The following is a 20,777-nucleotide window of genomic DNA, read 5'->3' on the forward strand; positions in this document are numbered from 1 at the left end:
AGAAATCTCAGCTGGCTGCCATCCTTGAGTCTCTTGTCAAAACCCCCGACACTGAACCAGAAGCAGAAACCATCATTATTGATGGCTCAGCGCTGGTGAACAGTTTGCCACCACGGAGCTCAAAAACATTTGACCACTACGCTGCATTTGAGGTTCTCCCCAAAATAGAGGCATACTCTGTGAAATACAAAAGAACAGACATAGTCTTTGACATCTACCAACAATCTAGTTTGAAGGCAGAAGCTAGGTCAAAGAGAGGACATGGAGCCAGACGCAAAGTGACCAGCAATGGCAAAATACCCACAAACTGGCAGAACTTTCTCAGAGATGATGAGAATAAAACTGAGCTGTTCCACTTCCTAGCTGACAGAATTGCAGAAACTTTAACACCAAATGTGGTTATAGTGACCAAAGAGGCTCAAGCTGTCAGCAACCACTCCATCAACCTAGATGATGTAAGTCCATGTAGTCATGAGGAAGCTGACACTAGGATCTTTGTCCACGCTAAACATGCAGCCAAAAATGGCAGCAAAAACCTTATGGTCAAAGCCAGTGACACAGACGTTCTTGTTATTGCAGTCAGTGTTCTGCCAGTTCTTCAGGACATTGGTCTGCAACAATTGTGGCTCGCTTTTGGCCAAGGAGTGAACCAAAGATGGATCCCTGTACATGACCTCTATCAATGTATTGGAAGGGAGAAAAGCAGCGGTATTCTCTTCTTTCATGCATTCACTGGCTGTGATGTTGTTTCAGCCTTCCGTGGCAAAGGGAAGAAGACTGCTTGGCAAACATGGAATATATTGGACAAAGCTTCTGAAATCTTCAGCCAGCTTAGCCACTACCCTCCAAGAATGGATGATGGCGACCTGAAGATTTTAGAGAAGTTTGTGATCATGATGTACGACAGATCCAGCGAAGCAGGAGGAGTAGATGAAGCCAGGTTGGACTTGTTTGCCAGAAAGCAAAGGCCATATGAAGCCATTCCTCCAACTCAAGCAGCATTGCTGCAGCATGTAAAGCGTTCAGCTTACCAGGCAGGCTGCATCTGGAGTCAAGCAACTGTATGCCAGCCAGAAATACTGAGTCCTTCTGAGTGGGGTTGGACCAAGACAGGTGATCTATGGCAGATCTTCTGGACAGAGCTATCACCAATTGTAGAGAGCTGTCAGCAACTGACCAAATGTGGATGCAAAGCAGAATGCCGCGGAAGATGTAAATGCTATCACTTTGGTCTTACCTGTACAGCACTGTGCAGCTTTAAGTGCCAGGACTAGCAATGTTGGCCTTAATGAACATAAATATAATCACCCACATAAATACAAAGAACATAAATACAATAATTGTATGTGTCTCCAAAAAAGTAAATAACATAAAACCTCCTGTTACTTTGGCATACTTCGTAATAATTTTTTTCTTGGAATTATGTTACGTTTTATGCTTGTTTTTTTCACATTATTTACTCTAAATACCACAAAAGACTCTCGAAACACAAAATAGATATGTATGTGACATCCTCATACTCAAAAACATAGGATTCAAAGGTAAAAACCTTGAAATATGTCCCATGAGTAAAATTATGTGGCAAGATACGTGTTTTCCAATGCCGGAAATGGCGGCCATCTTGGAAAATGGCGGCCATTTTGAAAAATCAGGTGGCTAACGTTATTTTTCAAATTATTGGCCCCAGAGGGATAACCACACCAAATTGGGTGCTTGTATCCACTTGTGAACGATTTTCCCCCTTATCTGCCCCACTATTAAGGATGTTTATATTGACAACAAATCCAAAATTTTCATTTTCAGCTTCCCTGAAAACTGAAGATGTAAATATTTAAAAACATGTCACAGATATTAAATATTTCATTTTGGAAAAAGGCCCAGTAATTCCCTAAAACAGTTGGTCACTGTAGTATTTTATCAAACAAGTGTCAACAAAAGTGTCAAAAAGAGCGTTAAAAGCGTCCAAAAAAGGGTCGAAATCAAACCCTATGTATTATTAATGCAGTTTAGTAGTACAGATTTTATAAACAATGTGTTTTGTGTTCAAAAACTCTTAATGTGTAAAGTAACTATAGTAACTAAAGCTGTCAGATGAATGTAGTGGAGTAAAAAGTACAATATTTCTCTCTGAAATGTAGCGGAGTAGAAGTAGAAAGTGGCATGAAAAGAAAAGACTCAAGTAAAGTACAAGTACCTCAACATTTGGACTTAAGTACAGTACTACAGTAAATGTACTTAGTTACATTCCACCACTGATAGTTACTCATGCTATCTGATACAGGTTTCTCTGTTCACAGGTACATTCTGTCGACAGTGCCGGCTGCGACCCCGTTCGCTCCCCTCTCCGATGAGGAGGCGGAGGCCGTGATCCAGGCTGTCGACACTGATGGAGACGGACGCATCGACTACAGAGGTGAGGGCGCCCTCTGGTGCACTGGCCTGCTGTCACCACTGAGGGTCAGCAGTTAGTACAGCAGGCTTTACAAAGCTCAACAGATACATGCAGTAAATAGAAAACGCTGATTTCTCACATTTCTAAAAAGCTCTGTGAACAGCAAATAAACTCAGCATGGTGCAGCGCTTCTGTGATCATTATGTCAACGTATTGCAGTTGGTTTGCAGTTATTTAAATAGATAGTCATGCACTGTTAATGAAGTAAAAGTATGTAAGTAGTATCAGTAAATGTACTTAAAGTATTAAAAGTAAAAGTACTCAATGCCGAAAAATCCTCACATTTTAGCAACTGGAAAAGACAGTTCAGCTGGACTTGTAGGCCGTTATATTGTTATATCGTATTTTATAAACTCCACGTGTTGTGTTCAAAACTCTTAATGTGTAAAGTAACTAAAGCTGTAACAGATGAATGTAGTGGAGTTAAAAAAGTACAATATTTCTCTCTGAGACAAATTATTATTGTCATGGAAAAAGCTCCATGTTTTGATGTAAATTATAGCATATTAATGTCTGTCTTTGTTTCCCTGGCTGTTTGGATTTGACCACAAGATGGAGCTAATGTGGTAAAGATGAAAGAAGCGTAACACAGATGATTATCCTACAGGAGGTTTTGTGTACGTTGATTGAAAATGTCTACAAAGTGGTTTCTGACAAGTTAACCCTGATGGAGGCAGCTATGTGTGCTTCCAAATTGACTTCCATATTTAATCAAATAATCCTACAGTCCTCCCCAGACCTCTGTCTTCAGGTCTTTGCCACTTTTCATGTAAGTAGAACAACTCATCAGGTAGTTAGATTTGGGTGTTTCCTTTCTGTCAAACTGAGACTGGACGTGAACTGAACCCGTTTAATGAATCTAGAGCAACTTTGGTGAAGCTCTGTCCACTGACATTTAATTTATTTCACTTCCTTGTGAAGAAATACTGCACGTTCATATGATACATTTACAGGGTTTTCCCTTGTGGTGCACGTATTTGACGGGGGGTTTAGGGGTCATCCCTTAAGAAAATGTTACGTTTTTCAATAAAAAAACAAACATTATTATTACCATATCTGTCTAAGACGTTGGAAAAGCTAGAGCAGATAATAATTAATTATTATTAATGCATTCTTGGCGTATTGCTATCTTGAGGCAGCGGGGAGTGATCGCGCCATTGACCAACAAAAACCTGGTCTAAAGTCAATAGTTTGTTATTTTAACAGCGCATTAGTCAAATATGCCTACGCTTATGCACAGCGCACGCACACTATGCTTGTTACACACACACAGGGACACACAGCAGCACACACACATGCAAAAGATTACAAATAAAAATATTACGGTGCAAATCCTCCATCATAATAACAATGCTCCAAGGTCCAAACACGCCTGGCTTTTAAAGGGAATGGGAGATGATCTCTGATTGGTTGATTGCATGTTACGCCCAAAACACACCTATAAATTAATGAAGACTCTAAGTACAACCCTTTTGAACCATGCGCCCGGCACACAGATGCTTTTTTCAGCCATTAAACTAGCAAAAGTGGATTTGGACACGCCCTAAACGCACCTGCGCCAGGCGCTTCACGCCATGCGCTTAGATCGTTAAAATAGGGCCCTCAAAGTGGCTAAAGAAGTCCACTGGGGACCGACCTCAATCCTTAAATCTGAGAAAAGTCTTGTAGTTACATTCATTCGCCTTAGGTGATGCCCCGAAACCTTATAAAGGCAGGGAAAACCCTGCATTTAATCTAGTCAACATCTGAGTGAAATGGTGAAATTATGTGTGAGTTCTGATGCACACTCCCGGGACAAAAAAAGCTCAGATAAATATCTTTTATTGCAGAAATATGTCATGTATAGGAAGAATGATGATGTACCAGAGGTTCATGGAACATAACGAAGAAGTTAAAACAAAGGCTTCAGGCAGTTTGAGGCTTGGCAGATATTGTATTATGGATATTGAAAGGAAAATAAATGAAATATGTTGCAATAAATATGCATTTAATGTGATTTAGATGGTACGTTAATTAGCAACACTTACTCGCGTTGATAGAAAACTAACTCCATGTGACATATTTCTGACAAAAACTTAGTAATGTATAAACGTAGAAGACGTGGTTGGCTGTTGGAGGTTGATAGAGTTTGGAAGTCATGTTGCATTTCAAACATGTTTTTCTCTTCTTTTTTTTTTTTTTTTTTTACTTTTGACAAAAAGATAAATGAGATAGTGTTACTTTTGTTTTGATTTGATTTGCAGACGTGATAAAAACCAAACGGCACAGAAAGGTTAGAATAAATAAAGGAGCGGCGACGACATGGTGTTCTACCAGCTGGACGAGTAAACGAGTGGGCACAAAGGTTCCACTTTGCTGTTGCAGTGGAGCGTAACTGAACTGTGGCAAAGGGTGGAGTTCACCAGGGGACAGAGAAGTAGTTGACATGCAACAAAGGTTCATCATACCAAGTACTATAATTATTATGAATCATATTCCTCCATATCTGTATCATCAGTGTCTCTGTGTCCCAACCTGCCGGTTGGGACACAGAGACACTGATGAGTCACCAAGAGTCAGGGTCTGTCCGAGGTTTCTGCATTAAAGGAAGTTTTTCCTCGCCCCTGTTGCACTAGTCTATATCCACGATGTTCCACTTCCGGGATTGCTCTGGTGCCGCAAGAAATTCTGCCAATGTCCGTTTCATTCTGCTTCCGTTGTGTTGGCGTTCTAAACTCTGGTGGATTTCTGAGGACTATGGTTAACCCTTGTGTTGTCTTCCCGTCGACCAAGCAACTTTTAAGTGTGTGTCAAGATTTGAAATCAAAACTTCTTTTTTTTCCACACTTTTCTCACTTTTGCCGTTTGTTTCATTGCTTTTTATTTTTTTACGTTTTTTGTTCTTTTTTGCGCCACGTTTTCTAAGCTTTTTCCAAAATTTTTATAATTTCTTTTCAACGTTCTTTTATCATTTTTTTTCTTCAAATGCTATAAAATTGAATAAAACACCCAAATTCAATGAAAGTAGTGAACTGATTTATTTTACCTGTGAAGAGCGTTGTATGGAACCATCCACGTTATTTTTTTTGGACAATTCGCTTTGTCCAAAAAAACAAAACAAATTTCTGACATATAAACTTTTTGAAAATGGGTCAAATTAGACCCGAGGACAACAGGAGGATTACCTGCTCCTCAGATCTCTGCAGGGTAAATCCAGACAGCTAGCTAGACTATCTGTCCAATCTGAGTTTTCTGTTGCACGACTAAAACTACTTTTGAACGTACACGTTCCACCAAAACAAGTTCCTTCCTGAGACTATTTTGCAGAGGCACCGTACAGAGCTTAGCACCGCCCAAGGCGATTGTGTTTAGTTTAAAGAAATGCCAATAGAGCGCCTGGGTAGCTTACCTGGTAGAGCACCCATATATATACAGGTTTACTCCTCAACGCAGCAGCCGTGGGTTCGACTCCGACCTGCCGTACTGTGTTTGGTGAAAGTGCTTTTAAAGTTTTTACAGAACGCCTTCATTTTACTGCTACACAGTCACCTTAAGATGGATTATTTTATTAGCATGGCTATTTGAACACACAATGTATGTATCCTGTAAATGAACACTGCTGATTCATTGTTTGATGTAATTTGCTTTTTTTGTTTTAAGTCTGTTCTTTGTTCTTTCATGTGAAAAGATATCCTCCAGGACTCCGTTCTAAAAGAGATTGTAAACCTTAATTGGACTATTCCTCGTAAATTAAAGTAAAAGGTAAATAAAATAAAAATAAATCCATGTGACTGTTTGCTGTTCCCTTCGATGGACGGGTGACTTGCTCTAATACTATCTATCAGTGCATGCTGGAACAGGTTCCTCTATCATAAAGCACGGAAAGACAATGAGACGTCTGTTGCTGCAGGTGCTCGTTCAACACCTTTTATAATAAGACAACACAACATTTAGGGAACCACTTACAAACCATAGCTTATTGCCAACTGACTAAATGTGGTCTTATATAAACCAGTTTGGGAGGCGTAATCTAAAATGAGTCATCATTATCAGATGGATGGACTGTCTGACAGGTGTGGCCAGTGACGGACTGGGATCAAAAAACGGCCCTGGCATTTGCAACACACCGTCCCTATTTTTGTCAATAATCTAGCTTGGAAATTATTAACTCTAAAAAGACATTATCAGTAGTGGCCCATAGGGGTCCACACGGGGATGGCCCTTCTGGCATTTGCCCAAATTCCAGATGGCCAGTCCGTCACTGGGTGTGCCTGCTACTCTTTACTTCTTAAATCTTTCCAGACATTCAGGTATAAGCAACCAGCAACAGTCAGCCCCTGAGGGCTCATCTATTGTACGCCTGTGTGAGAAGAACTTTTCCATCTTGCGTCAAAGTGATCAACAGTACTTTTAACTCCCATTAGAGCTGGGCTGCAATTTACATTGTCAATTAATCTGTAGATTATTTTCTGGATTAATGGAGTAGTTGTTTAGTCTCTAAAATGTGAAAAATGTGGATCAGTGTTTCCCAAAGCCCAAGATGACGTCCTCAAATGTCTTGTTTTGTCCACAACTCAAAGATATTCAGTTTACTGTCACAGAGGAGAGAAGAAACTAGAACAATATTCACATTTAACAAGCTGGAATCAAAGATTTTTTTCCTTTTTTTAATAAAAAATGACTCAAACCGATTCATCAATTATCAAAATAGTTGGGGATTAATATAATAGTTTACAACTAATCGATTAATCTTTGCAGCTATTGTCAGCAGTGTTGTGGCTGCAGTGGTCTGTGTGTGTTAAACACACTAACACACACACACCTTTGCAGCTCTACATTAGACGCATCATCTCATGTTTTTATACTCCGTATTTCCCTGTGGCTACACACTTACGGAGTTTTATTCCTATATTTATTCAAGAGCGCATCATTTCAGTTCGAGAGCATTTCTCGTTGATTTTACATTCAGATTGAGAGCAAGGGTTTTGAGGGAAATTATTACAAAATCTAAAGTTAAAATCAATGAAAATACTCTCACATTGAAAGAACGCACTCTTGAATAAAGATAGGAATAAAACTCCATACACACTGAAAAGTTGAAACTACCACACATAACTGACTGATTGCATGAGAGCACAGACACACCCTCAGTGTGTATGAGGTGGGACTGCACCTGGGAAGGCGGGACTCCATACTTGTCTCCAAACCAAACTCCGACCTGTTTTCAGAGGACTCTCTGCCATCCTGTGTGTGTGACATAGAGTAAAGTGAGTACATTTACTTTGACATAATTATGCATATATTCTAGATAATCTGTAATCTATAAAATGAAATGTGCATGTGATGTAATGTTTGGCGCCTTGGAGGCATCGTACTTCATTTTTGTGTCATACTGTGTGTTTAAAATGATTGATTGCACGCCTCTTAGCCGTTTTAAATAGGTTTGTATTGTACTAATATCATATGTTGTTGGGAACGACCTGAAAACGTTATTCCCAATAAAGAATTTCACAAAGTAAAAAAAAAACGCATCAGGCCCAGACAAATTGTTCTACCTGATTTTAGTTTATGAAAAACCTTCAGAGAAGTTGCTAAATAAACTATAGAATCTATTTTAGCAAACATGAAATCATCCTCATCAGTGTCCGTTGTTCACAGCTGTTTTTCTTTCTTGACGTCTGTCATTCAGCCGCCTCCAACAGTCGTCACCATGCCCGAGACTGCAGAGTCCCACTCCGTCGCCATCCCCACCAACCGCAACTGCACCATAGAGATCACCAATGTCAGCTCCACCTTCTGTCTCGTCAACCCAAAGTAAGACTCGCTGTACTGTACTGTACTCGCTGTAGTGAAAAGGCAGAGCTGCTTTGCTTGATGATGCAATGATTTCCTCTTTTGTGTGTGAACCAATATAGACCGCAGAAAAATCCCCAAAATGAAGAGAGATTTGTGCAGCAGAAGCTTATTTTTTCTTCTTTCCTCTATTATTAGTCATTTCACGTCCCCTCAGATTTATCTGGAGACCCTTTGGAGGGGCTCGACCCCCACGTTGGGAACAACTGGATTAAAAACTACATGGGGATGAAAAAAGAATACTCAGTGTTAAAAAATAACGCAGTGTTAAAGTTTGCGAAATCAGGAAACAATGCAGCAGTAACATTGTGGATGGCAGAAACTTAACTAACTTAACTATGGACAACCATGCAATTAATCACGATTAAAGATTTTAAAGAACTCCTATTATGTTCCTTTTCAGCATGATATCTGTACTCTTGAGGGTCTTCTAGAATAGGTTTACATGCTTTGATGTTCAGAAAACACATTATGTTTCTCATACTGCCCATTGCTGCAGGTCCTGTGTCTGAAACGCTCTGTCTGGGCGTTTCAGAGAGAGCGAGCTGTTTTCAGGCAGCTGAGAAAAGTGCTGTCTGTGGGAGAGAAGGCTCCATTTGGAGTGAAATGTGTTTTTTCTGTAGCCTGACCGGTTTTCAAGTAGCAGGGAATTCACTCGGAATGGTCGCAACTCTGCCGTCATTATGTTAACCTGCCCACCGACTTTTTACATGATGTGATTGGCCTGACCAGCATTTGGTTTTTCCAGCTCGCAAGCCAACGGAGAGTTGCTAGACGACCCTGGCTGCAAATTACATTTGCTGCCGCTAGGGTGCGTCTAGATTTCTAGGCTTTTTTCTGTACTTCTATTACATCAATTACATACACAAAACACTATATAATACACTTTAAGGCAGGAAAAATCCTATAAAAAAAGCTAATAGGGGCTCTTAAATGGATTTACAGCCCTAATCATATTATAACTTGAATAAAGAATCTAAATTTTCCCCCACTCATGACTGCATGTTCCCTCTTCTACCCCCCAGGGTGCACATGGAAAGTGGCTTCGTCTTTAACCCTCCACAGCCGACCGTGCGCACCACCAAGACCGAGGTGTGCTCTTTCACCAAGGATGACAACACGGCGTCGGGCGCCGTCGGCGTCCTAACCTACGAGATGTTCGACATGCGCAACCACAACTGCAATGAGGTAGTCGCCATCATGTTCTCGGTGCCGTTTGACTACAACTTCTACAAGAACTGGCTGGGCGTGGGCACGTTTGAGCACACGCGAGCTTGCGACAACAAGCTGTTCGATCACATGTACAAGGGAAAGGATTTCGCCAACTTTGTGCGCCAGGAGGCCAACGGCTCCGGGGTGACGTTCAAGGGGAAGATGGTGGACGTGAGGGCCTGCATGTCCAACGAGGGCAAGGCCATTATCAAACTGGAGCTGTATGACAAGATGGGCAGATGAGTCTGTTAGTAATGGGTGCATTGGTGTGGAATAAATTGTACGAACACAGTTGACGCAGATGTTCCTGAAAACCTACATACAATCTGTCCGTCATTCATGTCACATTTGGGTGTTTTAAATGAATAAAAAGCAATATACAGTAAAGGATTTCTTGTCTTTGACGGTCTTTTTGTGTCTTTCACACACAGACCCAAACATTTGCAAACAGCAACAATGGGTTAGAGTAAATGAAGGGTTTTACATCTCGTCAGTCGATGTACCATGACTCAGACTTCACTTTAGGGGTGTAAGAAAAAAATTGATACACTTGAGTATCGCGACATTTTATTTTGCAATACTGTAGTGATTTTCAAAAAGGCAGTATCGATTTTTTTTTTTATTATTATTTTTTTTACGTTCAAAAATATTCATGTAAGACAGTGGTTCACGTTTATGTTAAACCCCTGCCGCTAGATGGCTATGCTGAGACGCACCACTAGTGTCCTCGCCTAGCAGCGCCTAGCAGTGCCTGACTTTTTGCTAGAAGCTAACAACGTAGCTATGGCTGAACTTTGGCCTACTTTAGCATAGAAAAAATTAGCTCACTAAGAACCTGTAAACCACAATCCCAAACTGGCAGTTTGATTTTCTGTTTACTGAATTGTTTACTTAAAGTAAACTTCTTTGACTTTTAGGAACATGTCTTTTTTTAAATATTAATTTTTCTAAAATTATACTTATACTATATAAACTCTCAATATATTGCCTTATGCACAGTACTGAAATATATTGCAATATATTTAATCGTGACCCATGTATCGTGATACGTATCGTACCGCCAGATTCTTGCCAATACACAGCCCTACTTCACTTCATAAAATGCAGAGGTACTGCATGTTTGTCTTCACATGCAGACAGTAAAAACAACCTCGCAGCCCCAGAGATAAAAGGTGTGGTGCTTAAGGAGACAGCAATGAGGCGTTGTCACGGATAAGCTGAACAAACCGGCTTGTTGCTTGGCAAAAAAAACAGCATTATGAAAACAAAAAAAAGTCACAGTAAAGGTACTTTGTTGGCTACACCCTGTCTGCATGTCTTCGTATGCATGCCTCTGGACAGGGCAAGGGAGAGTAAGTGTGTGCTGTGGGTGGAGACAGTTTTTGGGGTGGGGTTTTAAGGTGTCACACATTCCCCAACAAGAATGATCCAAATAGTGAACTCAGCGTTTCCAATCTGGCATCACCCGAGCGAGCAACACACCTGTGATCCGGACAGGTAAGCCAGCTTTATTCCTGCGCTTTATTTGGAGGTGTACTGACATATATTGTTTTTTTTAGCACTGTGCATCTTTTATTATAACAGCAGTATACATGTTAAACGGCTCCACTGATTTGTGATACAATGTGATCGTGCTCTGTCGCAGCCTCTACCAGCAACAACATGAGTGAATCAGCAGAGGAGGTGTCTGCCAACCTCAAAAGCCGAAGAAATGTCACCATTGAGATCACAAACCTCACCAATAACTACTGCCTAGTTGAACCCAGGTAAGTGCGAGTCTTAAAAGATAATATTGCAAAGTAGGGCTGCACGATATGAGGAAAATATGCAATAACGTTGTTGAATAACCGCGATAACAATATTACTTGTGATAAATAAACAAATATTGTAGTGTACTCTGCCTTTCCACTGCTGTCGGTATTCTGCTAAAACACAAAAAAATAATTTCAACACTGAATTAAAGGCAACACTAAGAAGAAGAATGACAGTTACACTGATATTCTCTTTCATCTCTTTTGCGATATGTCAAAGCCTTTTGCATTGTGTTTATTGCGTAAGTTGATATTGCGATAACGATAAAAAAAGATATATTGTGCAGCTCTGTTGCAAAGCCGAGTATTGTTGAAAAAATATAGCATGTCCATTTCCTTTGCATGGATAAAATAAGTTTCAAGTTGTCAACACAAGTGTAGTGATTCATTATTTAGTTTCTGCTCTTATTTCTATTCCTTTTCTTTAAAAAAAAACAACCCAAAAAACAAAAGGGTTTTCCTGGAAAGTGGCTGCTGCCTGAGCCCGCCCCAGCCTACCGTGCGCCCACTGAAAACCGAGGTGTGCAACTTCAGCAAGACCAGCGCCAAAGCCACCGGGGCTGTGGGGGTCCTGACCTACGACCTGTTTGAGAGGAACAGCAACAGCGCCAAAGAGAAAATAGCCATAATGTTCTCCGTGCCCTACGACTACAACATGTACAAGAACTGGATGGCCTTGGGAATCTACAACGTCGACAAAGAGTGCAACGAAGCTCTGTACAAAGAGATGTATTACAACAAAGAGCAGACAGGCTTTGTGAGGCAGGAGGCCCGGGGCTCGGGTCTAACATTTGAGGGCAAGACCTTGGACATCAAGGCGACCATGTCCCCGATGGGCAAGGCCATGTTGAAGTTAGAGGTGTGGGACAAACTCTTCACCCCAATGATGCAACAACAATCATACTAAGCCAGGGATTCATTTTTTGACTAAATAATCCAGTTTGACACACAAGTGTGTAGTGTTTAGCTTTTTGTGCACTTGTGCTACTGTACCATCCATCATCATGCAATAAACCCAGTCTGGTATGAGAAAACTTGTGTCTTAGTGATCATTACAAAAACAAGTCTTGGCAAAGCTCCAGAACAGTTGAGGCCAACCGGTGGAACGAGTCACTGTTTGTCTAAACGAGTCGTCCCTGGGGTTTTATTTATTTTATACATGTTCAGAAAGCCTCAACCAGCAGCAGCGCTTTGTGAAGGTTACAACATTGATTAAAGTGTGGTTTCAAATATTTTAAATATAAAAACACAAGATCACTGACATTATGTAGTTAATAATTAGATAAAGAAACAAATTGATTTCCAATACAATTAGGTCGGTGTTGCTCTGTATTACCAACAAAATCAGTAAAGATTAAACTTTTAAAATCCCTCCAGTTGCTGTATACAGTCAGCAGAAGCTGCTTCTCATCTACATGTATTGCACAAAGTCACCACCTAGTGGTCAAATGTATTTGGTGCATGCATGGCTGCAAACCTGCAGTGCAGGAATTACACTCTGTATATACTCAGAATACAAATATATATACACTGTACAATCAGTGTTTTCCCTAGGTTTGTGGAAGACTTAGGTGCATGTGTTTTGCGGGGTGTTTCGGGGTCCTCCGTTAAAGAAAATGTTATTATATTAATATACTGTTTTTTGCAATTTCACATCATGTACCATTATTGGTCTATCATCTATCTATTGTATCTAGCTTTTCCAACGTTTTAGACGCAAATATGATATATATGTGTCTAAAACGTTGGAAAAGCTAGAGCAGATGATAAATAAATTACACATTAAAAAAGCTTAAAGACAAAACTTGCTAAAGAGGCCCACTGGGGGCCAATGGCAACCATGAGATCTAAGAAAAGTCATTTTGTTAGTTTGGATGCTCACATTGAAAGTCAGTTTGGTTTCTTTTAACCATGATCACTATATTTCCCTAACCTAACCACACTTTAATCCTAGTGATGGCAGATTCTATAAATCAGTTTTGTAATTGTCATTTATAACATTTTTATAGACCTTTTCAATGGAATTCCATTGCTAGGCAACAGCCTGGCCTCTTGTTAACTTCCTGTAAGTTGATGTCATTCACATAGGCTACGTTCAGACTGCAGGCAAAAGTGGCCGAAATCTGATTTTTTTTGGGGTCAAATGACCAGGTCAGACTTCTTCAGAAGTAGTGTGAACACTCAAATCTTGCCCATATCTGATTTTTTCAAATCAGATTTAGACTACTTCCATATGTGGTCCTGAATCAGACCCAGGTCTGATTTTTTTCAATGCGGCTGCAGTGTGAACAACCGAGGCGGATTTGATGCGACTTTTACGTCAATCTACATCAACATTTGTCACAATTATGCACCGGTGGGAGTAAGTCCTAGACACAGACAGTAAAATTAAAAACTTGACTAGGCCTACATAATGGAGAACAGCAAGTCAACGGAGTGAATTTGCAGCCATAACCCTGCAAAAGGCCAAAATAGCCAATGTTGGCTCTCTTTCTCTTCATTCTTCTCCTCCTCAGCACCTGCTCATTAATGTTACGGCTGCCATTACACAAACATTTTGAAATAAAAGCGAAAATGCTGACCTCCTCCATAACCTCCCTGACTTTAGTGCAACAGCGTGCTGCGTCTGATGTCATTGTTATTGTTCTTTTGCGCATGCGGGTCAGTTCGAAACCACAAACAGTTCACACTGGAATCTGATATAGGCCACATTTTAAAAGGTGATGTGAACAGCCAAACAAAAAATCGGATCTGAGCAAAAAATCCAAATTAAGCATTAAGACTTGCGGTGTGAATGTAGTCATACACTGGACAGGAAATCAACTTTGGGCAATTTAGTATGGTTATGATTACAACTGTGAAAAGGTCTAGATTTAGGCTTAATTAAATGAAATATGCATTAACACTTCAAAGATCTAATTATTGTATAGATGTTATCCATGTGTACTTGTGTCTGTAGGATCAGTCGGATCCAGAGCACTGCTCGTAGAAAACACTGACAACTGTGTTGAACCGGTCCTTCAGATACATCTCGAGTGTCTCCAATGGCATTTGTCTCACATCATATCCTTTGAACTGTTTCTTAGCCGTTTGGCTAACAGGCACAATCTCCTCGCTGCTGTTGCGGTCGTTGCGGCCGATAGCAGCATATGTGGGGAAAGCATCCTTCAGTTCTTCTGGAAGACTGTTGTTGTAGTTTGGGCAGCAGTAGGCGGACCAAATGTACTCAGGCACAGCCACGCGATGATCTTTGAGCCAGCGCTCGTCGATCCGGTAAGGGATGACGCCGGTCACTACGTAAGCCTCTCCGAGACAGTAGGCCTCTAAGGTTTTGTTGATGGTCCACTCCAGGACTTCCCAGGGCCCGTCGTTAGAGCCTGCCTTCTGAGGAACCACGTTAGTGAGGGTGAAGGTGGCGGAGCGGTCCTCGTGGCTCTGGTGGTGGAGGCTGGGGTTCATGTGGCCACGGGAGTAGGTGGAGTTGATGTAGTCCAGCTCCACCGCCTGGCTGTCCACCACGTTCTGGTCCACAGGGCCCGGAGGGAAGGGGATCATGTTGCCCTCGGCTCCTGGGTAGGCTAGCTGTTTATTGGAGGGTGGGAGGAACAAGTGATATTATAGTTTTAAAGTGGACTGCATGTCATACAGACCTTATGATTCACTGTGTAAATCAGAGGAAGACTGGCTCAAAGAATGAAGCTGCTTTCACACAATATGATGTCCAAATACTTTTGGCCATGTAGTGTACCAAATTAGTATTCATCATGGCTTCTTAAATCTAAATATATGAACAATACAGTATTCTTTGGAGAGTTGACCGACCATGAACACGCAAATGAGACAGTTCTCCTTTTACTGGGGCTCGTTTCCTCATTTTCTAGTTACTTACTGTAATAGCCTTATATTACATAATAATAAATGTTTTTGAATAGATGTCTTTTTGAACATATATAACATGGTATAGCAGTTAGGACAAAGTGAAACGGTCATCAAAAATATAATATATATATATTTTTAAATTTTTATATCAATTTTTTTTTTTTTTTAAATGTGAATAAACCAGCAAATGAACTAAATAATAATGTGACTAGAACATTAAATCAAAACCTTAAATTATATCTTCTTTGGACTGTTTTGACGATAAATATAAAGACTAAACGGACACCTTTTACCTTCTTTAATGGGAAGCTAACAGTTAAAAGTTTAAATCTAGAAATCATTCAACACAATGTTGAAATATCCTCACCTGGGGCTCAAACTTCCAACAGGCGGTGGGTCTCTTTCCTGCTGGTGCCGAGTACACATAGGCCGAGAACCACGGAGAGCGGCGCGGTCGACTGTACAGTGTGGCGAAGCGGTACTGGTTGTAATAACGTTGGCAGATCGGGGTCCCCGCCAGACCTTTAGGAGGCCAAGACTTGTAGAAGAACTGCAGGCATGGAGCAAAATCCCCGACATCAGCTGCACATATGCACCAGCATCCAGTGAAGGCCAGGACGGCCACAGCCAGGGCGTAGAAACGCAACATTTTGTCAACAGACAGCTGGTGTTGAAATCCAGCAGTCAAATAACCGAAGGTTTGTCATGCCTTCACACAGAGTCTCGGTGAAATGCAGCAAGGCTTGCATTACTTGTTCTCCTTTTTCACACGACCTCATGGTGAAAGCGAAAGCAGAAGCACACTTTCAACATTAGTTTCAGTCATGTGTTTCTTGCAGGGACGAAAGCTACTGACTCAGCTTGCTACGACTGTTGCACTTCAGTACATTTTCAATTCAATTTAATTTGAGACACACGGGTCCACATCAGTACAACAATATGTAAAACACAACTACACAGACAAGACAAAAAAAGTTATATTATTATATTGAATATCATAAGATCAAAGTGATTAAAACACATTCAGACATTTGTTCCAATGTTTCCAAAAGCAAGAAGTGTACCTTGTGCAGTGGCGGTTCTACATTGAATTACACCCACCCCCCCACCCACATCATATGTGCACCTGTGAAATTTGCGTGCCAGCATATTGGCTTGTTCATACAGTTTGCAACGCTGGCGCTGCACATCATCATCATCATCATCATCATCACATAAATCATTTCTGATGATGTGACCCAAATATCTCACTTTGTTTACTTTAGTAAATTTCACTTAAAGCAACTTCCGTAAAGATTTCCTCTTACATCCAAAGACTTCAGTTCAGAAGCAGTAAAACAGCATTTCCTCTTACTGTACACTAAAATCAATTACTCATTGATCAAGGTTATGACCTGTATACGGACGGACCGTATCTGGTCAAATTGTGGCCACATTGTTTCAGGGATTAACAGACAGCAGTCATGTCTATAATGTAAATTCCAGGATATTAAATGTTCATCTGCAATTTTCTCTAATGGTCCCAGTTAGTCAACTATTAAATTATTCACCAACTATTTTGATAATAGATTCATCGGTTTCCAGCTTGTTAAATGTGAATATCTTCTAGTTTCTTCTCTCCTCTGTGACAATAAACTGAATATATTTGAGTTGTGGACAAAACAAGACATTTGGGAAACAGTGATCCACATTTTTCACCATTTTAGAGACCAAACAACTAATCGATTAATCGAGAAAATAAGTGACAGATTAATCAACTATGAAAATTGTTGCAGCCCTATAGTCCCAGTAATATTTGTTCTTGAGCAAAGCTTAAATGTGTGTCGCAGTGCAAGATGCATGTCCAGCGATGTCCCGTCACGTTTTATTTTTGTCTCTGCGCCCAAGAGGAATAAGAGGAAACAACCTTTTGTTTTCTTGTGAAAATGAAATTAACCCGCGATAACGGCATTAAAAAATAATTGTCCGTTCTTGGCTTCCGTATTAAAGAGAGTTTGAGGAACAGATATAGTTAATTGTTAAACCATTTGACTTCCAGTGTTTGGGTAGTATTAGCAGGATGTCATTTGGGATGAATGAACGGTTGAACAGAAACCTGTAATTAGTCTGCTGCAGTATTTCCCCTGTCTGAATGCACACGCACACGCACACACACACACACCTTCCTGGAAGACTAACCTGTTCACTATAAGGTATGGTTTCTCCTTTGCGGGGTTGGGAGCTGAGAACCTGTTTCTTTAGTTATTGTGGGATGGATGATTATACACTGTGTATTAGACGGCTGCTTATAAAGGCATTACAGATGAGCAAATTTCCAAGGCAGCTTTCACTTGGTGTACCGAGAATTATTAGCTTTACATATGCTACAGCTTGGCAAGCCTGAAAGTGATGGGTGCTTCTGTGACAACACAAAAGCCTTTAAACATGGCTTATTCAAGAACATCTGAGCAAATTATTGTTGTCGCCCTCACACACACACAAACACACACACACACACACACACACACACACACACACACACACACACACACACACACAGGCAAAGACACACACAGACACACACACACACACTAACTCCTCCAGCAGCTGTAGAAATACAACCGCCCTCGCTGCACTAAATTTAACAGGTTGCTGTTTTTATCTAGGAGGAAGCGGCTGCTTCGGTCCTTTTGTTTCCTCCTCTGGGAGTCTGAATTACTCCACGATCACACATCCTGGAAGTCGGAGGAAGTTCAACAAGTCTATAGAGTGCACATGATCTTACTATTATACATGTCAGTAAGCTCGCACTCGTCGAAACAGTTCCCAGATTACAACGTGCTCAAATGTTAACTGATGAATCGTTGTTGTTTTAATGTGTTGATGTAATGTTTTCAGACGTTTCTCCTCTCTCTTTGGTTAACTATCTTTTTCTTTATTCTTTATTTCAGATCCAGGGGGATCTGCGCCGCAGGGAGCGTGCTACGGAAACCCTGAAGGAAGATTTGGCGAATGCAAATGTATGTACGCTATACTGAAGAGGGGGAGAAAAAAAATCTAAAAAAAATCGATTTTTTGAAAATATGAATCGATTTGACCTACCAACTCGATTTTTAAATCAAATCGATATTTTTCCCAGCCCTAGCCTCATGCTGTCATTATAAGCCACTATGAGTTTTCTAATGCTGCCTTGCGTATAACGACACCACAGGTAGGCAGTATACAAAGGTACACAATACGCTCTAAAGAGTGAGATCTTCACAGATACAGAGCACATGCTAAACTTACGACACAGCATGTTCGCTTGAGCATAGAGCTTCCGACGCTGCCTATAGATATCCTTGTCATCAGACAGGTCATTTGCAATAATATGGCCCAAATATGTAATCTCACTGCACACCCTAAGTGCAGTGCCAGACAGACAGAAGTCAGGGAAGGTTGACTGTCTGTCTTCTCTACTTCTGATAATCATGTTACTCTTTTTAGCATTGTATTTTATATCAAAATCAGCACCATCAGCACAGTTTCTCTATATTAATATTGATTCTATTTTGATTGAATGTTTGCTTTTTTGAAGCAAAAATAGAGTATCTAAGGTTGTGTATTAGCTTCATGCTAAACAATCACATTTTGAGAAACCAGAAGAATGTAGGTTTTAAATTAAGCCAATCGTTTGGCATGTTTTACCCCATTTTAACTACACCCATGTAGACTTTACAGCTAATGTCACGTGCACCAGGCGGGCGGGCGGGCGGGCGGGCGGGCGGGTGGGGTGGCAATCATATTTCCCCCTGCCCCCCTTCTAGCCCCGCCCCTGCTTGAAATATTTGTTATTTCTCAAGTATACTTAACAAACAGAATGTCTGTTACAGAAGAACATTTCTCCTGTTCAGCAGCAGATGGCAGCAGAGGCACAACAAATGAAAACTAGACTGTATTCCCTGAGTTCCTGCTGTGGCTCATTTCACACAGAGTTCATCAGCCATCAGAAGAGCTACAGATGCTGGTTCATGTTTACTGCTGTCTCAGCATCCACCAATCACGTTGGCAGAAACAAGGGTCCTTTAAGCCTCTGTGATGCATTAAGTCATTGGCTTTTCCATGTGTTAGTGCTGCTGGGTCCAGATAACAGTTACAACTGACAAATGACGACTTCATCTCTGCACGACGCTCCTCTGAGAGCATTTTGTCCAAGCAGATGAAGCATAAGAAATGAGACAAGATTAAAGTCGAGGGGCCGGCTGGCAGCTGTCGAAGCATTGCGTGCCGTCTTGTGCATCAACCATAATTCATCAGCGTGTATTTTTAGGCTCTGGGAAACACTGAAAGTCCATTTGGGAGATAGTCTATAACGCTCCTGACCAGTGCACCATCGCTTCAGAAGGTAACACTCAGAGGTATCAGATCAAGACTAACCTGAGTCATGTTTGAGATACCGTCTGCTGCACTAAAAAACATCCTATTAGCCACAAAGGAAAGAGCAGGAGGGCAAATCCTAGATCACACCTGATAGACACGCCGACGTCAACACGCAAGCATACTGCGCAGGCGTCAACACTTCAGGCTTCCTGTCCATCATTGCAGTCGAAGACTGACTGTAACTGAGTATAGCGGCACTTTCTACCGGTATAAATCACAAATAAATACTTCTAAACCCAAAACCACACACCTGGACATGTTCCAGAAGCAATGTGATTCGACAGTGGGAAGAAGTATTCAGATCCTTTACTTAAGTAAAAGTACCAATACCACACTGTACAAATACTCTGTTACAAGTAAAAGTCATTGAACTTGTTACTTAAGTAAAATATGTAAGTATCATTAGGAAAATGTACTTAAGTATTAAAAGTAAAAGTAGTCAATGCAGAAAAATCCTTTTAGAAACTGGAAAACGATCAAAACTGTTCTGTCAATCAAAGTGTTTAATCGGCTAATCGTAATGTGTTTTGTGTGCAAACATGTTAATGTGTAAAGTAACTAGTAACTAAAGCTGTCAGATGAATGTAGTGGAGTAAAAAGTACAATATTTCAATATATATATATATATATATATATATAAGTAGAAAGTGTCATGAAAAGAAAAGACTCAAGTAAAGTACAAGTGCCTCAACATTTGTACTTAAGTACAGCACTGGGGTAAATGTACTTAGTTACATTCCACCACAGTTAAGGAGTATAGTAGCAGAATCACCAATAAAGGCTTCTTAACCAAAAACTACCCAATCAAACTTGTTCCAACAGGAATGTGATCCAAAATTGGTAAGAAATGATGAACATCCCTGGCAACCGAGAGTGTATGTACGTCTGTTGACTAGGTGTTGCCGCCTGCGCAGTATGCCCGTATTTACGCCGACACGTGTTTTGTGTGCGTTCTAGGATCTACTGGCAGGAGCCCCTCGAGCAGGAAATGACATCATTTGTGTGTGCTCATTGGCTGGACAGTGCAGGAATGTTGAAAGGAGCCTTCTGGGTGAAGGTGGTAACCAGATGCCACAGACTGGTGGTGGTGACCACACATGGGAATATTTGAACTTCAATCAGAAAAAAAAACCCATTAGAGTGTAGCAGGTCGAGGCAATGCTGACCAGGGATGAACAACATGGATGCCCCTG

At 40.8% G+C, this 20,777-nt stretch overlaps 3 protein-coding genes across 7 annotated transcripts; 2 read left to right on the forward strand and 1 right to left on the reverse strand.

Annotated features, from left to right (window-relative positions):
• Nucleotides 1-7,575: 7,575 nt before the first annotated feature.
• LOC116061575 (bryoporin-like) lies at nt 7,576-9,886 on the forward strand. 3 transcript variants are annotated; one of them, XM_035997823.1, is made up of 3 exons: nt 7,576-7,698; nt 8,108-8,245; nt 9,310-9,886. In XM_035997823.1, the coding sequence occupies exons 2-3, from the start codon at nt 8,142-8,144 to the stop codon at nt 9,737-9,739; spliced, it is 534 nt and encodes a 177-aa protein (XP_035853716.1). In that variant the 5' UTR covers nt 7,576-7,698; nt 8,108-8,141; the 3' UTR covers nt 9,740-9,886. The 3 variants fall into 3 exon arrangements, with proteins under 3 accessions (XP_035853716.1, XP_031171709.1, XP_031171710.1); XM_031315849.2 differs by having other exon boundaries at nt 7,595-7,698; nt 8,121-8,245; XM_031315850.2 differs by having other exon boundaries at nt 7,627-7,698; nt 8,090-8,245.
• Nucleotides 9,887-10,711: 825 nt separating this feature from the next.
• Nucleotides 10,712-12,341, forward strand: LOC116061493 (DELTA-actitoxin-Afr1a-like). Its single transcript, XM_031315719.2, has 3 exons — nt 10,712-10,993; nt 11,142-11,262; nt 11,761-12,341. Exons 2-3 carry the CDS (start codon nt 11,159-11,161, stop codon nt 12,212-12,214), a joined length of 558 nt encoding a protein of 185 aa, XP_031171579.1. The 5' UTR covers nt 10,712-10,993; nt 11,142-11,158; the 3' UTR covers nt 12,215-12,341.
• Nucleotides 11,916-16,017, reverse strand: LOC116061526 (endonuclease domain-containing 1 protein-like). Of its 3 annotated transcripts, none has more exons than XR_004896402.1 (3): nt 15,554-16,016; nt 14,113-14,889; nt 11,916-13,394 (listed from the first exon to the last, which is right to left on the reverse strand). XR_004896402.1 is itself a non-coding variant. In XM_031315783.2 (3 exons), the coding sequence occupies exons 1-3, from the start codon at nt 15,833-15,835 to the stop codon at nt 14,241-14,243; spliced, it is 894 nt and encodes a 297-aa protein (XP_031171643.1). In that variant the 5' UTR covers nt 15,836-16,017; the 3' UTR covers nt 13,998-14,240. The 3 variants fall into 3 exon arrangements, 2 of the variants coding, with proteins under 2 accessions (XP_031171643.1, XP_031171642.1); XM_031315783.2 differs by lacking the exon at nt 11,916-13,394 and having other exon boundaries at nt 13,998-14,246; nt 14,284-14,889; nt 15,554-16,017; XM_031315782.2 differs by lacking the exon at nt 11,916-13,394 and having other exon boundaries at nt 13,998-14,889.
• Between the last annotated feature and the right edge of the window lie 4,760 nt (nt 16,018-20,777).

Source organism: Sander lucioperca, chromosome 22 (genome assembly GCF_008315115.2).
Source record: "Sander lucioperca isolate FBNREF2018 chromosome 22, SLUC_FBN_1.2, whole genome shotgun sequence".
Classification (NCBI taxonomy): domain Eukaryota; kingdom Metazoa; phylum Chordata; class Actinopteri; order Perciformes; family Percidae; genus Sander; species Sander lucioperca.

Bases quoted from the DNA above. Each gene is read 5' to 3' on its own strand.
- LOC116061493 (XM_031315719.2), top strand. From the start codon at position 11,159: ATGAGTGAATCAGCAGAGGAGGTGTCTGCCAACCTCAAAAGCCGAAGA. The intron at 11,263-11,760 runs GTAAGTGCGAGT...AAAAAACAAAAG, and splicing joins TACTGCCTAGTTGAACCCAG to GGTTTTCCTGGAAAGTGGCT.
- LOC116061526 (XM_031315782.2), bottom strand. From the start codon at position 15,835: ATGTTGCGTTTCTACGCCCTGGCTGTGGCCGTCCTGGCCTTCACTGGA. The intron at 14,890-15,553 runs GTGAGGATATTT...TCCAATAAACAG, and splicing joins GTTGGAAGTTTGAGCCCCAG to CTAGCCTACCCAGGAGCCGA.
- LOC116061575 (XM_035997823.1), top strand. From the start codon at position 8,142: ATGCCCGAGACTGCAGAGTCCCACTCCGTCGCCATCCCCACCAACCGC. The intron at 8,246-9,309 runs GTAAGACTCGCT...TCTACCCCCCAG, and splicing joins TTCTGTCTCGTCAACCCAAA to GGTGCACATGGAAAGTGGCT.